Genomic DNA, 19,447 nt, shown 5'->3' on the forward strand with positions numbered 1-19,447 from the left:
TTGTACAGGCCAACGTGGGATTTGAACTCAGGTCCTATCTACTCCAAAGCCTGTGCTCTTATTCTCAGCCCCACTTCCTGTGGCTGAATTGGCCTCCCTGTGTCCACATGGGACTGAGGAGCCCAGTGAGAGAGATTGTTGGGTTCAGTTTCCTAGGAGAACACTGTGTGGCTGGAGGCGAGAGCAGGAAGTGGGGGTCAGGCTGGGGAGAGAACTGCCTGGTCTGCGGTACTGGTGCTGCCTCCTGTAATGTTCAGGCTCCTTCAGTGCAAGGAACCCGGGCAGGAGGCTAGCCTGGGGCACGAGAGGGGCGTCGGGGTTTGCAGGAGACTGAAAACGAGGGAGGCTGTGCCATGTGGGCCACCTGGGGTGATGTGGCTGGGACAGGGAGATAGGAGGGGACAGGAGACAGGAATGAGAGACTGAGGGGACAGGGAGACAGGAGGGGGTGGAGGGACAAGAGGGGACAGGAGACAGTAGGGGACAGGAGACAGGAATGAGAGACCGAGGGGACAGGAGATGGGGGGGATGGGATACCCGGGAGAGACAGGAGGGGTTGGGAGGCAGGGATGGGAGACAGGAGGGGTTGGGAGACAGGGATGGGGGATGGAGGGGTTGGGAGACAGGGATGGGGGATGGAGGGGACAGGAGACAGGGATGGGGGAAGGAGGGGACAGGAGACAGGGATGGGGGATGAAGGGGACAGGAGACAGGGATGGGACAGGAGGGGAATGGGGACAGGGATGGGAGACGGAGGAGACGGCAGAGACAGCAGGGAGAAGTCGAGGAGAGGTGGGTGACTGGCCAGCCATTCCCTTGCAGGTCTTTCTGGGTGACCCCTCCTCCCTCAGACTTGGGGGGCTACATGGGTCCGGGTGGAGCACAGGAGGTGAGAGGCTGCAGGTCCCTGTAGGAAGGGTGGAGGGTCGGGGAGGTGCAGCCATGGGCATCTCCAGGAGCGCCACGTTGAAGAGGCACAGGCAGCTGCGTGCCAGGGTTGGGATGTTCCACCTGCTCCCTTCCATGCTGCAGAGGGAGCGCCCCTGGTTGACCCCGTCCCTCCTCAGCCCGAGTGCTAGGGGAGCTGCTGTGGAGCCAGCAGCCTGGAGCCAACGGCCTGGAGCCCAGCCACCTGATGCCCAGAGGCCTGGAGCCCAGCTGGCCCGCCAGCACACAGGCACCTGCGCCTCCTCCCCTCAGGCCTCCCAGGATGAGCCGCTGCCTGTCAGCCCCGGGTTACCTGAAGATCTCCCTATGTTCTGAAGGATTTTGTCCAGGATTGATAATCTGCCATATCGATCATTTTTTGGATCCTTCTTTTCTGTGGAGGAAAAATAAGCACCATTATGTAGTTTTGACATGATTTCCCTTCCTGTTAACTTTAGTGCCCATGAGGGTGAAAACTAACCCAGCCCCACAATGCACCCTCCAGGGATCCCAAGTTATGTCCCCCACAATGCACCCATGGGGGACCACCAGCCGTGTCCCCCACAATACACCCATCGAGGAGATCATCTAAAACATGCTTATTCACAGGTTTGAGCAGTGTTTGCTGTGTGTCAGATGCTCCTGGTATCTGACTGCTGTCCCTGGGGCCTGGACACATTCCTTCTAAGCAGGACCTTCCTGTCCAGTCCTTCTTTCTTGCAGGTTCCTGATGCCAGGTACAGGCAGGTCCTGGGGCCAGAGTGTCTGGGATGTGGCCCAGGGACACAGTTCTGAGCCCTCCAGGGCCTCCTTTCCTTTCCCCTCCAGCTCACAGAGCACATCAGCACGCCCACCTCTAGTTTCTCCAGCTTCACACGTGGGGAGGCTTGCTACAGTCATGCTTTCAGACATGTGGGTAATAACTGTGTTGGCTGGCACACCTCACTAGGTCTCCTATTTCTTGGGGAGCAGGGACCCTCTAATTCTCCAGCATGTATAGGTGCCCCATCGATCCTGAGTGAATGAATCTTCTGTTAAAGTTTAATATTATTAGGAAACTAATCATTGTGGCATAAATGTCATTATGTTCTGTGGAAATGAAAATGTCCTTCAGAGTCCTGGGCTTTGAACTCAGGTCTGTGGGCTGCTAGACAGGTGATCCACCTCTGGGTCATGGTCACCAGCCAGAGCCTGGTCTGACTGACCAAGGCACAGTCACTAGGTGACAGCACAGTCACCAGGTGACAGCACAGTGGCTGAGTGAGCACAGTTGCCAGGTGAGCACAGATGCCGGACAAGAGCCATGTTGAGGACCTCCAGGCCTGTCAGGCGCCCTGGGTCACCAACGAGGAGTTGTGTAACAAGGAATAAGGAAGAAGGGAAGGTGGCTACAGATTTATCATCCTTCAGCTTACTTCAATTTTATTTTTTAATTGTTTTTATTCCTGGTAGTCCTGGCTTTGAATTCGTGGTCCCGTGCTTGCTAGGCAATGTTCTACCGCTCGAGCTGTGCTCTCAGTCTTGTGTTTTAGTATGTATTTCAGAGAAGGTCTGGCGCTATCATTCACTGAGCTAGCCTCTGACCACAGTCCTCCTAGCTCTGCATGGCAGTGGGACCAGCGGTGCAAGCTGCCGTGCTCAGTGTGATTTTGAGTCAATGCCTCGCTAATTTTGCTCAGGCTAGCCTTGAACTGGGGTTTTCCAGTCTTGTACCCTAAGCAGCTGACAGTACAAACATATACCACATGCTGGGCATGCTGCCACCCTTGTGCGCTCTGGTGCTCAGCACATGCTTAGTATTCATAGAAGAACTTTCCTAGCAAGTTTGGCAGGTAATTCAGATTAATTGATAGGCAGAATCATTTACAGTTCCTCAATATAAAAAAATAATCAATTCATATAGAAACAACGTTTGAGTTCTCCATTATAGCAGAGGGCAGAGGAGGCAAACCCACTGAGCTGAGCTAGGACAGAGCCCGCAGCACGAGACTTCATGGAATCATGTTGCATGAAACATGAACTAAAAGAGCTAAGGAAAGCATCAGTTTTGCTTGAGCTTCAGTGTTGTGGAAATTTTTCTAGCTGTGGCTAAAATGTAAAAGGCAACAGAAGGGTGGTAATTTTATCTACAAAAATTATTAAGTTTTTCCATGAAAAAAAAATAATGAGCTTTCGCTGTATTTGATGTTGGTATAATTTGTGGAGGGGAAGTGAACAAACAAATCATTTAACTAGGGATACAGGTGGACCCATTGCAACAATGAGATGTACAAGTCGTTATGTCAAAAAAACGAACTTTACAACTTTGGTGGGGGGTGGGGAGAGGGTCGGGTGGGGAGGGGGGAGTATGGGAAGGGATGGGAAGGGGAAACAATGAGGAGGCAACAATGCTTGATAAGAAATGTATTCGTTATCTTGCCCATGTAATTGTAACTCCTCTGTACGGTATTCTTACAATAAAAAAATATCATGAAATCAGCTGATAAAAAATGCTTACAACATGTGCTTGAGGCCTGTGTCTATATTACATTCCTAATATTCTTTTTTTGTGTGTTTTTTGTTGGTTGTGGGGCCTGAACTCTGGGCCTGGGTACTGTCCCTCTGCTCTTCAGCTCAAGGCTAGCGTTCTACCACTTGAGTCACAGCACCACTTCCGCCTTTTTCTGCTGAAGAATTGTACCTAGGTCTTCATGCATGCAAGGCAAGCACTCTACCACTGAGCCACCTTCCCAGCCCCACATTCCTAATATTCTTAAAAACAAGCCCTTTCCAGGCACCGGTGGCTCACACCTGATATCCTGGCTACTCAGGAGGCTGAGAGCTGAAGATTTTGGTTGAAGCCAGTCTGCAGAAAGGCTGTGAGATTCTCATAAATTAGCAACCAAAAAAACCAGACATGAAGCTGTGGTTCAAGTGGCAGAGCATTAGCCTTGAGCAAAACTGCTCAGGTGCAGTACCCGAGCTCTGAGTTAAAGCCCCAGGACTGGTACCAAAATAAATAAATAAATAAATAACTTAGAAACTGAGGATAAAAGACTCAAACCCAATAGAATGTGAGAAATTTGCATGATCCCATTTATAAAGAAGATACAAAATGGTCCTTAAGGGTAGGGATGCAGCTCAGTGGCAAAGCACTTGCCTAACAAGTACAGCATCTAGGTTTGATCCCAAGGGCCAAAGAAGAAAAAGACCAAAAAAAAAATGGCCCTTAAATTTCAGAGGCTAAAACCCACTGATAACTAGAGAATTGCAAAGGAAACCAGCCCTCAGCCTGAGGTCAGGCTAGCTGTGGGAGAATCGCAGGACTCTCTCTGCCCCATGTAGTCTGTTCCATGTGGTCTGTCTTGTGTGGTCTGCCTGCGTGGTCTACACTGCATGGTCTGCCCCTCCGTGGTCTGCCCCATGTGACCGACACCTCATGGTCTGCCCCATGTGATCTATCCTTCGTGATCTATCCCTGCATGGTCTTCCCTACGTGGTCTGCCCTGCATGGTCTGCTCTGTGTGATCTGCCCTGCGCCATCTACCCTGCCTGATCTGTTCCATGTGGTCTGCCTCCTATGGTCTGCTCCACATGATCTACACCATGTGGTCTGCCCCAAGTGGTCTGTCACGCATTGTCTGCCTCATGTGATCTACACTGCATGGTCTGTCCCATGTGGTCTGCCCCTCCCTGCCCCCTCCCCCATGTCAGTCCCCTGTGGTCTGCCCCGTGTGATCTACACTGTGTGGTCTGACCCATGTGGTTTGTCCTGCATGGTCTGTCCTACGTGGTCTGCCCCATGTGATCTACACTGCGTGGTCTGCCCCACGTGGCCAGTGAGGACCACACTGCAGTCCGTCCTCACCTCCAGAAGAGAAGCGAGGCTCGTGGAAGTTCTCAGGACCTTGGCCGTGAAGATTCTCAGTGGTGATCCCTTCTTCAATGAACATTGAAGAAAGTGGGAGATGTTTTAATGCATTTTCCAAGTTTCAATACTATTATCATTTTTAGGTCTTATCTGTAAACATACTTGGAAGGCTAACATGTGAACACAGCCAACCATTGTGCAACTCTTGAAACTACTCGTTCCCTCGCTCACTCCTCTTTCAGCTGGGCCTCATGATCCAGGAATTTACCCATGTGCCAGGCCATGCACTGCAGACTGTCCTGTGATTACAAGGTCTGGGGGTAGGAAAGACGCAGCAGGGGGCATGGCCGGACACACTGGAGGTGAGCAAGCACAGATGGAAGATGGAACAGCAGCAGGGCCGGAGCTCATACGTGCCTGGCCTGGCCCGGGCACCGGCATCTCCAGACCTTATCTCACACCCAAGTCTTGGTCTGTAGAGGCCAGGCCAGGGGCAGGGAGGCACCAGGGGAGCCTCCAGAGAACCAGGGGGGAACTGAGAGCAGGGGTGTGGAGAGATGGGAGGCAGCCGCAGTGCCCTGCGAGGCCATGCCTGGGGAGTGTGGTCAGCACCTCAGTCAGGCACCGTGTACTGTGGTTGTCGACCAACCCCTGGTCTTTGCAGATGCTGAACTCATTGAGTAAACAAAGAGGAAGGGCAAGAAACAGCACTGTCCTTTTCTTTTTAGAGATGCTGGAGTTTGAGCTCAGGACCTCACACTTGGTAGACAAGTGTTCTACCACTTGAACCCAGTCCCAGACCTTTTGCTTCTGTTTTTTGGGATGTGGTCTTAACTCTTTCTTTTTTTTCCTGGGCCAGCCTCAGCCTATGATCATCCTGCTTCTACCTCCCTGCTGGGTCTGCAGATGTGCCACCCGCTAGCCTGGCTTATGTTCTGAGATGGGATCCCACGAACTACGTGCCCAGGTGGCCTTGACTCACAATCCTCTTCTCTCCATCTTTTGGGTAACTGGTATTACAGGTGCGAGCACCAGACCTGGCCTGGGGATTCTCTGATAGCACAATTCCAGTTGATAAACATGGGAATAACTGGCAGAAAAGGGGAAATCACTACCTGGCAAACACCACACTAGCCGTTCTTTGCTCAGTTCACAGAGGGGCACAAACTACATTGACGTGGAATGGCTTTCTTGCTTGAGCCCTGCAGTGAACATCTCCATCCTTTGTGCACTGGCAGCATTCACTGGAGGAACCTTTGGAGAATGGATGGAAGTGCCACTCCCTTGGCCCCCAGGGCTGAGGGGGCTCAGAAATGTCAGTAAGATCCCCTCCCCCCAAGGCCAGCAGGCTTGGGAGCCAGGTCTTCCAGTTCTGACGTGGCGGAGGTTGCACATGTTTGCCTGTGCACACCTACTAGTCTGGTCCTGGATGTGGGTGTGCCACAGATATCATACTCTAAAGAACACTGGAGAGCTGGTCTGCATGGTGTGTCCCATGTCCTACACGCTGTCCTGTGTACTAGAGTCCTACATGTGGTGTGTCTCAGATGTCCTACACGCTGTCCTTTGCACCACAGGCACACTTCCTTGCAGTTAATCTTAGGGCACAGAGGTCTGTCATCCCTGGAGTCCTGCTTCCTTTCTGAGCCTTTGCCCGTGGTTGTTCCCAGAGATCTCATCTGTGCAGGGAAGTTTTCTGATTCCTGGGGTCCCCTGGGGCTGCTCTGGCTCTCTTTGCCACCTCACCACAGGAAGGAGAGGTCACTCAGCTGGGCATCCAAGAGACAGTGATGTGGCAGTGCCTTACTTCTGCTCATGGCCTCTGCCATGGATTCTCCTGTGCTGTGTTTTGCAAAGCCTAGTGTCAGGGCTGGGGAAATCTGCCTGACTTGGGTGGAACAGCCATAATCTCCGATCACACGTTCCTCCCTTTGCTGTTCCCACCTGCATCCGGCTGACTCAGTCTCCCAGTCACCTTCTGAATCCAGCAGGGGGATTGGTGGGTCATATTTACCAGTATTATAGTTTCTTTCCTCATTGCCAGAAGAGAGTTCTGAACTTTCCAGTAGTTCATGATAATTCTCAGCACCATCACCTTGATAATTGTCATCGATGCCAGAATCTTTGATGAAGAACATGGAAAAGAATGGGGTAAAGTTGTCTTGGTTACACTCTTGTGAACATTTTTGATGCACATTTTATTTTAAGATGTTGGCTAGGAATCCTATTTGAAAATGCACATGTGTAAACAGCTGTCACCTAACCACCTTAAGCCCAGCTCTGTGGCCTGGACAGATGTCAAGTGAACAAATCCCAGAAATGAATATTGTTTAATATCTGAACACAAACTCCAAGAAAATGCTGAACCTGCTGCTGCAGAGTGCACTTTCATGGAGTGTGTGGGTATTTCTGATATGCACATCTCCTTAGCCATGGACTGTCCCTCTGTCCTCTCTGGCTTTCTATGTACTATTTCACTTCCTGTGCACAGTTTTGACAAGAGAAGGCTGTACTTTGGAAAGCCCATCTGTTTCTGTTCACTGCTTTGTGGCCTTGGGCAAGTCATGTGCTCAGCCTTGGTTTATATATTTTTTTCTTGCCAGTCCTGGGCCTTGAATTCTGGGCCTTGGCACTATCCTTAAACTCCTTTTGCTCAAGGCCAGTACTCTACCACTTGAACTACAGCACCACTTCTGGCTTTTTCTATGATTAATTGGAGATACAAGTCTCACAGACTTTCCTGCTGGGTCTGGCTTTGAGCTGCAATCCTCAGATCTCAGCCTCCTGAGTAACTAGGATTACAGATATGAGCCACTGGCACCTGGCTGGTTTACCTCTTGCCCCATTAGGTAACAGACCTGCCTTTCCCTCTCAGAAACTGTAGGTGAAGGCAAACCACAGTGTACATTCCACTATTACATGCTAGCCCATTCAAAGTTCTTTCTATGAGCCTCATGTTCTGACTACAGCTCAACCCCATTTGCATCACAAGAACAAGAACATGCATGAATGTGTACTCAGAGATCATCCCAAATAAAGGCACTCCACCCCTGCCATGAGGAGTGACCTCCTCAGTCTCAGGAGGACCTGCCCAAGGCCTTGGAAGATGGCTTCTTTCAGTGTCCACCTGCCTCTGCCCATGGCTGCTGCTGAAGAACTCTGGGCAGGAGCTGAGGGGACAGCTCGGTGCAGAGTGCTTGTCTAGCAGTGCAAAGCTCTGGACTCAGTACTACCAGAAAGCAAAAGAAAACATGATGGCGTGAACAAGAGGGTATAAAGAAGGATATACTTGCTTTCTTCCTTTAATTGTTTTGTTGACAATGTCGATGCTGTACTCTCTGTTTCAAATGCTGATTTGCTTGGGTCCAAAAGCTCTTGGATTAGAATTTCATCTGGAGAACAGCACACAAGAACATGTTAGAGACAGGACTGACATGTGAGATTGATACCATGTATGCAGTCTGAACCTGAGGCTGTGAACAGAGAGGATGGAAAGCTGGAACCCAAGGAACCAGGGAACAAGGCTCAGACTCTATAGAGAGCCTCATCTCAGTGGACAGACCACTGGCTGCCTACACAACAACAAAACGAGACCATCTGGGCAGTTCCTGACCATCACCTCCTGCCATAGCTTTGACCCTGATGGTCTTCAGACCTGGCAGCCTTTTCATCATTTCTGACCAAACTCTTGAAAGATGGAGAGGCGCCGTTTCCTCCCTGCAGGGAGGGGCTGGAGCGCAGGCCTGCAGCTCACACAGGACAAGCAGGAAGCAGAGACAGATGAGAGGAGGGGCCGGGACCAGGTCCAGCCTGAGATGATGGGCTTTATTCAGCTGGGTGGGGCGTGAGTCCGTCAGTGGAGCAGTACATTAGACCAGAGGCCTCGAGATGCCGTCACCTCCTTCCCACACATCCCCACCCCCACGAGAGATGTGAGCCCTCATCTTGTGGGCATTTCTCAAGCTGATTAAACTGACAATCTCCAACCATCGCAGGCCCACGCCTTGTCAACTAGAGCCTTTTCACACGCAGCATTCTTCCCTTCCCCCTAAGGCGCAGTGCAACGTGTGTTCACAGTCCTGCCAAGCATCCCCATTGCACCAACCATTCCACCCGTGTCCAGATCCCAAGTTCAAAGTCTCCAAGACCTATGGCTACTCAGCTGTGAGCTCCTGACACACTTCCAAGGTACAGATGCAGTCAACAGTCCTGTCTGACAGGAGGAACAGCGGAGCAGCCAGGAAGGATTAGATGAAAGCAAGTCTGAAACTCCACAAGGAAAATGTTCATTCTTGTTGCCCCTGTCTGGCATTCAGGGAATCTGCTATCAAGGTCTGAGCACTAATGAGTGTGAGGAGCCCTACACCTGTGCAGCCTCCAGTGCTCTGTCCTGGGCTGGTCCTGCCTGCCCCCCACAGCCCCCGGCTCCTGTCCTGGGCTGTTCCACTGTCTGCTGTGATTTCCTCAGCAGTGGTTCCACCTTCCCGGCATCTCCAACCTCCTGGAGTGTCTGTTGCAGCACGGGCCTCTTCCGTTGATCTCTCTCACTGCAGCGTCACACACTGTCCTCTCAAGCTCCTGGGCGGGTATAGGACCCTGCCACACACGGCCTGGCCTCCTGGCCTCCCTTTGAAATCTGGGTGGAAGCCCCCACGATCCTGAAACTCTTGCATTCCATGTGCCTTCAGAAACAGAACCGTGGGCGGTGCTACAGTCTGTGGCTAGCAGCAGCGGTGGCTGGACTGGTTCCTGCTCTGGGCTCGAGCCATGGGTAATGGAGCACTGGGAAAGGAATCTCGAGGAAACACCTCCCTAGGCAGAGCAGTTTCCCAGAGGCTCTTTTCTCTGGAGAAAGCCTTTAAAGTGAGCTTCTTCTTCCACAGATGGAGTCTGGCCAGTTCCCAACTTTATTTTCTAGGCTAGCAAGTTTGGATTTTTTTTTTTTTTTGCCTTTTTGCTCTGCTTTTTTGCTCTGGATCTCACTGTGAACCCAAAGCAGCCAGTAATAGCTGTGCTGTAGGCTGAATGCTGGATGGCTTCAGCTCTGCTTGACACACTAGTCCATCATCATTAAACTCAACCTACCACAAAGTCTGAGGACACAGACAAAATGTGGGTGAGCTCTCTGCCAGGACGTGAAGTGAGGGATCTTTGCTAATGGAGTCTGAAATCTCATGAGTAGAGTCTTTAATTTCCATCAGCATCCTGATACAGAGTTCACACGAGAATCCCGCATCCTACAAACCAGTTCCAAAGGTGTTGAACAAATTTAAAGTTAACTGCATGGCCAGGTTAAGTCACAGCAATGCCTCTGTTGGTCAGAGCTTACATTGCTGTGACAAATCACCTGACATCGAGGACTGGAGATGAGAGACGAGACATTGTAGCGACAGGAGTATGTGGCAGGGTAGGACAGCCGCAGAAATGGGGAGACCCAGCCCCTAGGGACGTGCCTCCTCCAGTCTACACCCCGCCAGATCTCAATAGTTTACAGATTTGAGTCCTGTGGACAAAACCCTTCACTGGTCAGAGCCTGCAGAGACATGTGAGCATTACTCATCTGGGCATTTTTCAGTCCAATCTAGTTGAGAGTGGGGCTGAATCATTACTGTGCATGAGGGCTGGTCCCCGAGCAGTCACGTTGGGAGGTGTGGGGCTTCCTAGAGACCTCCACCATGGGGATGTGCTCGAAAGGGGGGCTGCCAAGCCCTCATGCTTCCTCCCGTGTGACCCGAGATGAGGTGTCTTCTCTCTGCGTGCCCTCCCACTGGGAGGGCCTGCCTTGCCACCAGCCTGGAGCAACTGGGCCAAGCAGTCGTGAGCTGGAACAGCCAAAGCTGTGGCTCAAAACGAAGTGAGCTGACTATTGCAGTGATGGAGACTGAGACCTGCAGAGCCAGCATGCTGCAAACCCGGGCCCCAGGCCTGGTCTCCATCCTCCCTCTTGCCCTTCTGTCATTGTGTCCATCTCTGGGAGTGAATGTGCTCTGTGATTTTCATGCTGGTGCAGCTGTGTTTCTTCTTGTTGAGACCACTGCTCTGAGGTTTCGCGCAGAGGGCTCTGGGGCTCTGAGGCCTCTGGACCTTGACCCTTGTTGCTTTTTTTCCCTCACTTGATGATGAGGTTGTGCAAATGTCTTCACATCTCTGACCTTGGGTTGACCTTGTGTAAAATGGGGCTCATGATTATTTAATGGCTTTTCTGAGGATCAGAAAAGCAAACCGGCGCCTGGCGTGGAGAGGTGACTGAGGCAGAAGCCAAGGTCAGAGCCTTGAAATTGCTGCCATCTCAGGCACAGCTGGCCGCTTGGACGTGGCCTGAGCCCTGGAGTTTGAAGACTTGGTGTGATGAGGATGAAAATATCTCAATAATTGTATATTAATTGTATGTTGAAAAATCACTCGATGAAGTATACTGTTAGACTACTTTTCCCCTCTTTCTTTTTTCTTTTGTGCTGGTCCTGGGCTTGAACTCAGAGTCTGGGCATTGTCCCTAAGCCTATGGTTTAACTCTGATCCTGGGTTGTCACTCCACTCTGCGTGGAGAGTGCTGTGTAAGCCCCACCAGGTAACTGGTACAGGGAGAATGTCACTGCTGCTTTTGAGTGTTGAGTACTGCCTGTGAGTACTGAGTGCTGGCCACAGGTACTGCTGACATAGACAGCTAAGTAGACATTTGCAGGAATAAGGAAATCTCCCAGACTAGGCATGGTTGAAAAGGTGGAACTGTAACATCCAAGGTGGCCCCATGCTTGGGAGCCATGCTGAGGTCACCATCCCCTTGACTCCTCTCCTCCCCCTCCCCCCTCCCCGCCCCCGTCGGTACATGATGGAAGTTCAGCCTCACTAGCCATACAGGAAGTGCAAATGGGGTCAACACTGGGTGTCCACCTCAGTCAGAATGCCCATCAACAAGAGCATGAACATCAACTCATGCTGGTGAGTGGTGGGCTGGGCGTGGAAACCCTTGCATGTTCTCCGTGGCAACATAACAGCTACTAAGGACCCTCAGAACTTCACCAGAATCATCATCTGTCCCGCTATACTGCTCCGGCCTGTCTCCAGGGATGGAAGTCAACATATAATCTGACTCTTACCACACCCATGTGGTGTCAGCCAAGCTATAGCATCTGCCTGCTGATGAATGGAGAAAGAAAATGTGGTGTGTACACAGCAGAGCCTTATCAGCCATAAAAAAGAATGAAGTTATGTCACTTGTAGGAAAATAGAACTAGAGATTATCATGGTGAATGAGATAAGCCAAACTCAAAGGGCAAAAATAAGTGAATGTTTTCAGTCATGTGCAGAATCTAGACCGAAACTCACAACAGTGATGATTAGAACAACGGGAAATAGTTGTGAGGAAGGATTATCTGTCAGTGCGGAGCCAGCAAGGGGGAGGAGGGGAAAGGAGAGGGTGCTGGGGACTGAGTGTTGTATGCTGTCTATGTGTCCATGTGTATGTGTGTGGAGGTGGTAGAGTGAAACCCAGTAAACACCATTTGCAAAGTGGGAGGAGGCAGGAAGAATGGTAAGAGACTATTAAGCCTCCAGTCTGTAGTCTCACCTAATTGTGAGATGGACAACAAGGCTGGGTATAAAAGCTTTGAAATTCAACCAACGGCCCGGTTCGGTGGCACGAATGTATGTCTTATCCCAGTTACAGGGGAAGCATGCTGGCCAGGCACAGGGTGTGTGCCTGCCATCTCCTGCAACATAAGTAAAAATGGGAGGATCACAGTCCAGGCTGGCTAGACACAAGGCAGACCTATCCACTTCAACAGTAATGACGGAAGAAAGGGACTGGAAGTGTGGCAGAATGCCTGCTTACCAAGCATGAGGCCCTAACTTCAATCTCTAGTGCTGCTGATTAGAGGGGGAGGGAGAGCAAGCAATGGAAGTACACTGCACGCATCTGTGGAAACAGCACAATGAAACCTCTTCATACAACTAATATATGCTTTAAAAAGGCTCGTATTCTCTCTTGTGGAAGTCAGGGTCACACAGTTGTGAGTGGCAAAGGTTAGAGGCCAGTTCTCAGGTACTGTGACTCCCACACCCAGTGCTCAGGTACCTGTGACTTGCACACCTAGCAGCCATTGTGCAGCTGGCTAATCACTTGGGGATTTAGCCATCCCATTGGATTAAAAAAAATCCCTAGACCCTGACAACTTCAACTTAAGGGCAGATGGTCCTTCCCTTAGCCACCTACCTTACGTCTCCAGGTATGTTTCTGCTTTGCTACTTAGCACTCTTGGCCCCTGTCTACTCTTGGTGGCTCTGCTGTTGTACCTGTGTCCTAATCTCAAGAACCAAGGAACATCTAGAACCCCTACTCACTGGAACATCTGAAACCCCCAGCCATGCACCCAGAACGCCTCTGGGATTGGGTTTCTCAGTGGGAAAGCTGCCACCCCCAGGGCAGGACTTGCCCTGATGTCCTGAGTGGAACCTGTCTCCTAGTACCTGCATCGCCCTCCAAATGGTAAGAAAACCACCCAGGTCCAAGGCCACTGGGCTCCATCAGCTCGTGGGTGGAGCAGAGGAAGAGGGGCACACATTTACTTTGGTAACAAGCTACTTCTGCCTCCTTTGAGCACGATGGGGGACCCTCATCACACTCTGGGGTCCCCCCTGAGCCACCCAAGCCCAGCCCACAGGAACAGGAAACACACTCAGCCTCTGCCCAAGGCTTTGTCAACCAGTCATGTTCATTTTGCTCTAAGAACCTCATCAATATTCCCTAGCTCTCTGTTGGCTCGAACTGCTTATTGGCTAGTGCTGACTTTCACTGTGATCTGTACTAGGGGACAGGAGAGCCCAGAGGCCAATCTCTTCCTTCTTCTGCTTCTTCCTTGAGCAAGCATTTCCAGGTGGTGCCATCTGTTGGTAAGAAGTGGAGTCTCCTGGGTGAACTGAAAGGTCCATGATGGCTGTTGTCACTAGGGTCCAGGGCCATCTGATCCAGGGCTTCCACTCCCTGGTGGACAGGAAGTGCCATGCTGGGCACCATGCCGAGGCAGACGGCTTCAAGTGCCACTTCCTGCTCAGCCATTCCCACCCAGGTTGCCCCCTTCTGATGCATGCCTGTCCTTGATCCGAGGTGGCAGCATCTGTGGATCCTAGTACACATCTTTGGCTTGAGGTCAAGGTCAGCCTCAGTCTCAGCTTGAGGTCATAGGCACCCTGGAAGGCGGATTGGGCAGGCCCACTCCACCTTCCCTTACTGAACACACAGAGCCTGTCTGTAAGAATTGAAGTTCCTACCCAAACCAATGACACAGCTGATTCTCAAGTGGTCTTAATGACGGACAATCTGCATACCAATGGCTCATCTGCACACATGCTCAGAACAATGCAGGAAATGTGTAACAAGGTCTGGGATGGTGATGACAATTGCTTCCAGTATGCTGACCTTCGGTAAAGGAAACAAACAAAAGTACAGTTCTCTTTGGAAGCGACATTAATGGATCATTAAGAACGGGTACAGCTGCGCCATGCAAGCGCTTTGTTAAAAATATTCTTTTCATCTCGTGTGTGTCCCGTAATTACAATGGAAGCGTTGTGCAAGTCAGCCGAAACCCACGCAGGGAGGCTTTATGTTCACAGCACCCGTGTGGAGGGCGGTGTGCATTGTCAAGTGTAGCGGCTTCCTGGTCACCTCCTCCTGAGAGTCGCAGTTTGCAGACGGCAGGTGCCCTGTGGCCAGGACACTCCAGTGCGCTCATCCACTGCTGCCCCCTGCTCCTTCTGGCTTCTTAGAGTTCACCATTGAGTGCTAAGTCTTCCCTGGCTAACCAGAGGACATAGCACCATATCTTCCTCCATCACCAGCGCCATATCCACTGCTGCCCTTCCTCTCCTGACCAGCAGCTCCATGTGAGGGGTGCACTGTAGCCAGCCTAGCTCACCTGGCCATGGCTGGGGAGACCCCAGAATGGGGTGAACAGATGTGTGCCGACATCAGAGCTGCCAGAAACTATCCCTTCACTGGCCTCCGGAGCTGGGCAGCCTCTCCCTTGACCCAGGAGGTGACGGCTGGTAGCCGTGTCAGACTTCGATGGGGTCCATTCGCCCCCAGGGCAAGTGGACCAGGGAAGACTAGAAGCTCTTCTCTCTGACACTTCAGACCTTGCCTGGACTTTTGTTCTTTATTTTGTTGGTCTTTGTTGCACAGCCTACTTTACCTCAGAACATCTCTTCTCTGGCCAGAGCACGTTTGCCTCTCACACCAGCCATGTTCTGTAGCAGACGCACCTGCCGCTTTCCTAGCACAGTTCATTTGCCAAGTTGTGTCCCTTACTACTCTTAATAGTCTTAATTACATATAAATTAATTGGCTGCAATTTTAACCAAGAAAAGAAAGTGGCAAATTAAGCCACATACCTTCACTGGTGGACACCAATGAACCAATTGGATATGTCACCTGCAGATTTTTGCTGGGTTGTGCTGGGTTTGAACTTGGGGCCTCCTACTTGTGAGGCAGCTACTCTGCCAGGCCGGCCGCCCCTCACCCCTTGCACTGGTTATTTTTCAGATAGGGAAGGGCCCTTTGCCGAGGCCAGCTGGAACCAAGATCTTCCTATTCGCCGGTCACTGGCCAGCCCCGTGGTGAGGTCAGAGGAAGAAGAGCTGTGGGGAGCAGGAGCTCTCAGCACTGGATGCATGGAGCGAACCAGGAGCCGGCACAGGGTTTTTCCTGGAAGCCCGGGACTGGCACAGGGCTCAGTCGCCAGAACAAGGACTTGGCTCCAGAGCTTCAGCACTGCCCTCAGTCCTGGCCACCCATGGAAGGCAGCCATGAGTGCAGACTGGCTCCAAGGGGGTCTGGGAGGGTTCCCCACCTCTGGAAGGACCTGCCCCTGTCCCAGGCGGCACTACGGCTCCTGGCGAGCTGTGCAGGGCTGGGTAGAGACACTGGGAGGCTTTGGCTCAGCAAGCCCAGCCACAGGGAGCTCACCTGGACACGGGGGTCAGTGGCAAGCAAACAGGAGCCCCAGGGCTGGCGGAGGCTTTGTTCTCTCACCTAAGAGGAGGCTGGTGTAGGAAGCCGGGCGGGCAGATGGGCGTCCCGTGTGGGGAGAAGTTCGCTCTACTATACGAGGTTACTGACCTGCCTGGTGGAACTCCTGCGCATGAGGAAGGCGGGGTCCTGCAGGGCTTCATGGGAAGGTTGGCTCAGGAGAGCCGGCCACAGACAGGCCCACACTCAAGTACACCCCACTGTCCGTGTGTGTGTGTGTGTGTGTGTGCGCGCGCGCGCGTGCGCGCATGTGCACCCACATGTGCGACAGTACTGGGGCTTGAGCGCAGGGTCTGGGCACTGTCCCTGATTTTCTCCCTTGAGGCTGGCACTCTGCCACTTGAGCTTCAGCTCCACTTCTGGCTCTTTGGTGGTTGATTGGAGATCAGAGCCTCACAGACTTTCCTGCCCAGGCTGACTTTAAACTGTGGTCCTCGGATCTTAGCCTCCTAAGTAGCTAGGATGTCAGGTGTGGGCCTCGGCAGCTGGATGGATGTCCTTTTTCTGTCCTCTCTCTCCCTGCCTCCTTCCTTCCCTCCTTTCTTCCCTCCCTTCTTCCCTTCCTTCCTTACTGCCTTCCTTCCTTCCTTCCTTCCTTCCTTCCTTCCTTCCTCCCTTCTTTTCCCTTTCCTTCCTTCCTTCTTTTGTTCCCCTCCCTCCCTCCTTCTCTCCCTCCCTCCCCTGTTCTTTCCTTTTCTTAAGAACCAGCCAGTACTTGCAGTGACTGCCTTTGTTGTCATTTGGTTAATAGATAACCAAGTGCTGTGATCTTATTCCATCAAGAATTCAAAGCTTCTGACATTTTTGACAATTTCCCTGAACCAGATTCTAAATGAAGCCTTTTTGGCCTCAAGCTCACTTTGAAGTATCCCGGAAGGTCTCCAGGACGCATCCTCTGCTCTTGGGAGAGACTTGCTAAACTAGCTTTATTTGTGATGTGGAGATGCTGGAGCTTGGTGAGATGGTTAGCCCTTGCATTCCATCTAGATGGGCATGCTGTCATACATGTTTCTTAGTGGTATGCAATCATGGATCCACTCCAGCGTCTGCAGTGGTCCTGTTAGTGCCCCGTCCTGGCCCGTGTCGTGGCAAGATGGCGTCTCAGGGTCATGCGGCTCTCTGTTGCAGTCTAATAATTCTCACCAGGCTTTCGGCACACTGTTCTGAGACAGACGATCATGTTGTCCTTCACAGCAATCTCGTTCTACTCTGCTGCTTTCCTGAATGTGTTCTCGCACCTTGGACGCCCTTTCTCCTCTGGAGATCCCAGAACATTCTCTGTGGTGCTGTCTTGATGGAGTTCAGGTTTCGGTGGAGTCGGCCGAGGAAGTAGATGTGGCCTGAGGCTCTGCCAGAGATGGGGTGAGCCAGAGGTCGCACCTGGACCCAGGTCAGCTATGGGGTGGTCTGAAGCCCTGCGGTTTCCACCAAGAACTCTTCCACCCTCCAACCCATTGCGCTCAGTAGAGAAAGCCCGACCCCCAGTGTGGCCATGTGACTATTTCAGGCGACGGCTGAGGTTCTAATCACATGAATGAGGTTCTAGTCACACCTTGGTGAGGACATCAGGAAGCTGGCTGGCTGCGTCTCCCCTGCTAGGGCTGCCAGAGGCAGCCCAACCTGTACCCGAAGCCCCAGCTACAACCTAGGACCGGGACTAGGCTCCAGCCTTGACCCCTTCCTTCCTATTTCACAGAAATTTCTCTCACCAAATTCCTGACTGCTTCCCTGCTGTCCCCACCCCCCGCCCCCCATCACGTCAGAAAGAGACCAAAGACGAAAGACAAGATACCCCCCCCCGCCCCAATCACATCAGAAATTGACCAAAGACAAGACTGCCTCCCTCCCCACCCCCACCCCCACCCGGAGTGAAGAGGGGTTGACTGCTCAGTGCTGCCACACTGCGCTCTGCCACCCCCTCCCCAGGCTCCTTTCCTTCCCTCAAGGCCCCACCCACCTCCCTGTGGGAGCAGGGGTCCCTTCCATTCACCCAGTCCCAACTTTGGTCTGGTCACCCCAGATATTGGACCAAATTCTCCTCCAAGGCATCTAACTGACCAGCTGCAGCTGCAGATCTGCCCCTGCTGCCCACCGGATATAGGTCAAGAACCACCAGGCCCAGCCAGCCTGATCCGAGTATTTTTCTCTTCACTTGGTGTTAGGTGCTCTGAGGGATTTGTGCAATGTGACAGTGGCATTGTGGGTATTTTATAAAGTGAGGCCTGTAGTACTACGGCATGCAGGACATGGCTAGTGCTCTCCACCTGAAACTGTATGTGTGTGTGCACGTACATGCAGGCATGGAGTGCATGTACAGGTGTCTACGTGTACACACATGCGCTATTTGCAGCATGTGCACGCAGGTGTTATGTGTAGTGTGGCATATGTGTGCATGTGTGCACACGTGTCTGGAGTATGCATAGGTATGCAGTGGTATTTGTGTGTGGTATAAGTACAGTGTGGAACACACATATAGACATGTGCACACGTGTGGTACGCACATGTGTGGTGTGTGTGGTGTCTGTGTATGTAAACACCGCAGGTAAGATGCAGTTAGCAGCACAAGGAATGAACACCAGGGTCATGACTTACTTCTGCAGCTTGCCCAGGGATTCCCACTCCACAAGGCTTCAAAAACAACTTTAACTTCAGGTCCCCAGGAATTAAATGGGCAGCTGAGGCAGAGGGAGGAGAGGGCTCCAGAGAGAGGCAGAGGGCAGAGAGGCCCTTTCTCCGGAGGCCCTCTGTCCTGTGTGGCTCAGGCCCTGTGCTGCTCCCCCTACCTCCCTGACTCTTTACCTGCTGTCATCTGTATGGGCTGTGGCTCAGCCTCTCGCCAGCTGCACAGCAGGAGAACGAAGGAGAGGGTCCACACTCCTCTGCTGGCTGCCATGCTCCCTCCGGCAGAGAAAGGAGGGCCTTCCCTCCGGAGACTTCCGCTTCCACAGCCTTGGTCTTCTGGACACGTGGAATGTCAGGGGCCTATGACATCACCACCAGGAAGTGAGCTGGGACCCGCCCTGCATGGGGTCCTGTCAGGACCTGTGACGTCACAGGAGGTAGGGCGGGGCTGGCCTGGGTGAGGGCTGGAAAGCATGGGTGGGGAGGGTTTCAGGGTCACCACACTGGAGTGGGTGCTGCTGCCCAGCCAGCCATTGTCCCTGCACCTTCTGAGGGCCCTGCTGGCCCACCTGCTCCCCTGGGGACCTGTCTTGGAGTCCCAGTAAACCTCCTCTCTCTCACATGCCTCTAGGTGTTTCCTCTCTGGTCACCTAGCTGCTGCCCTGGCACAGATGGGCCTTGATGCAACCAGCCACAGATGTGTAATATAAACCCCGTCCAAGCTCCTGGTCTTCCACAGCCCCCTCACCAAGGTTCCACTCACCGTTCCGTTCCCAGGAACAGGTGGCAGGAACGGCTGGTGGCTGCTGACATCTCCCCATCCCTCTCTCCCAGGGCAGGTGTGGGGCTTGAACCTGCTCTGGACCCTCTCCTGGACACGTGGTGCAGTTGGCGCCCATGAAGGCTGCACATGGAACTCCTGGCTGGCCTTCCAGCTGTTTGGATGGCTCTGCAGGACACTGCCCCTCACCCCTGTGCCCTGTGGGACCCTGCACCCCCCAACCCCCCGCCACATACCATCCTTG

The 19,447-nt window shown here is 52.4% G+C and overlaps 1 protein-coding gene across 1 annotated transcript; it reads right to left on the reverse strand.

Annotated features, from left to right (window-relative positions):
• Positions 1-1,196: 1,196 nt before the first annotated feature.
• Spaca7 (sperm acrosome associated 7) lies at positions 1,197-19,235 on the reverse strand. The gene is made up of 5 exons (XM_013022719.1): positions 19,186-19,235; positions 17,039-17,148; positions 8,083-8,169; positions 6,753-6,899; positions 1,197-1,321 (listed from the first exon to the last, which is right to left on the reverse strand). The coding sequence occupies exons 1-5, from the start codon at positions 19,233-19,235 to the stop codon at positions 1,197-1,199; spliced, it is 519 nt and encodes a 172-aa protein (XP_012878173.1).
• Between the last annotated feature and the right edge of the window lie 212 nt (positions 19,236-19,447).

The sequence above is a fragment of the Dipodomys ordii genome, unplaced genomic scaffold, assembly GCF_000151885.1.
Source record: "Dipodomys ordii isolate 6190 unplaced genomic scaffold, Dord_2.0 Scaffold64, whole genome shotgun sequence".
NCBI classification, from domain to species: domain Eukaryota; kingdom Metazoa; phylum Chordata; class Mammalia; order Rodentia; family Heteromyidae; genus Dipodomys; species Dipodomys ordii.

Excerpts from the sequence above, each read along its gene's own strand:
- Spaca7 (XM_013022719.1), bottom strand. The coding sequence starts at position 19,235 with ATGTCAGCAGCCACCAGCCGTTCCTGCCACCTGTTCCTGGGAACGGAA. Across the intron at positions 17,149-19,185 it reads CTGTTCCTGGGAACGGAACG|AGCCTCAGGCCACATCTACT; the intron begins GTGAGTGGAACC and ends CATCTCTGGCAG. Across the intron at positions 6,900-8,082 it reads GACATTGTCAACAAAACAAT|ATTCTGGCATCGATGACAAT; the intron begins TAAAGGAAGAAA and ends TCTTCATCAAAG.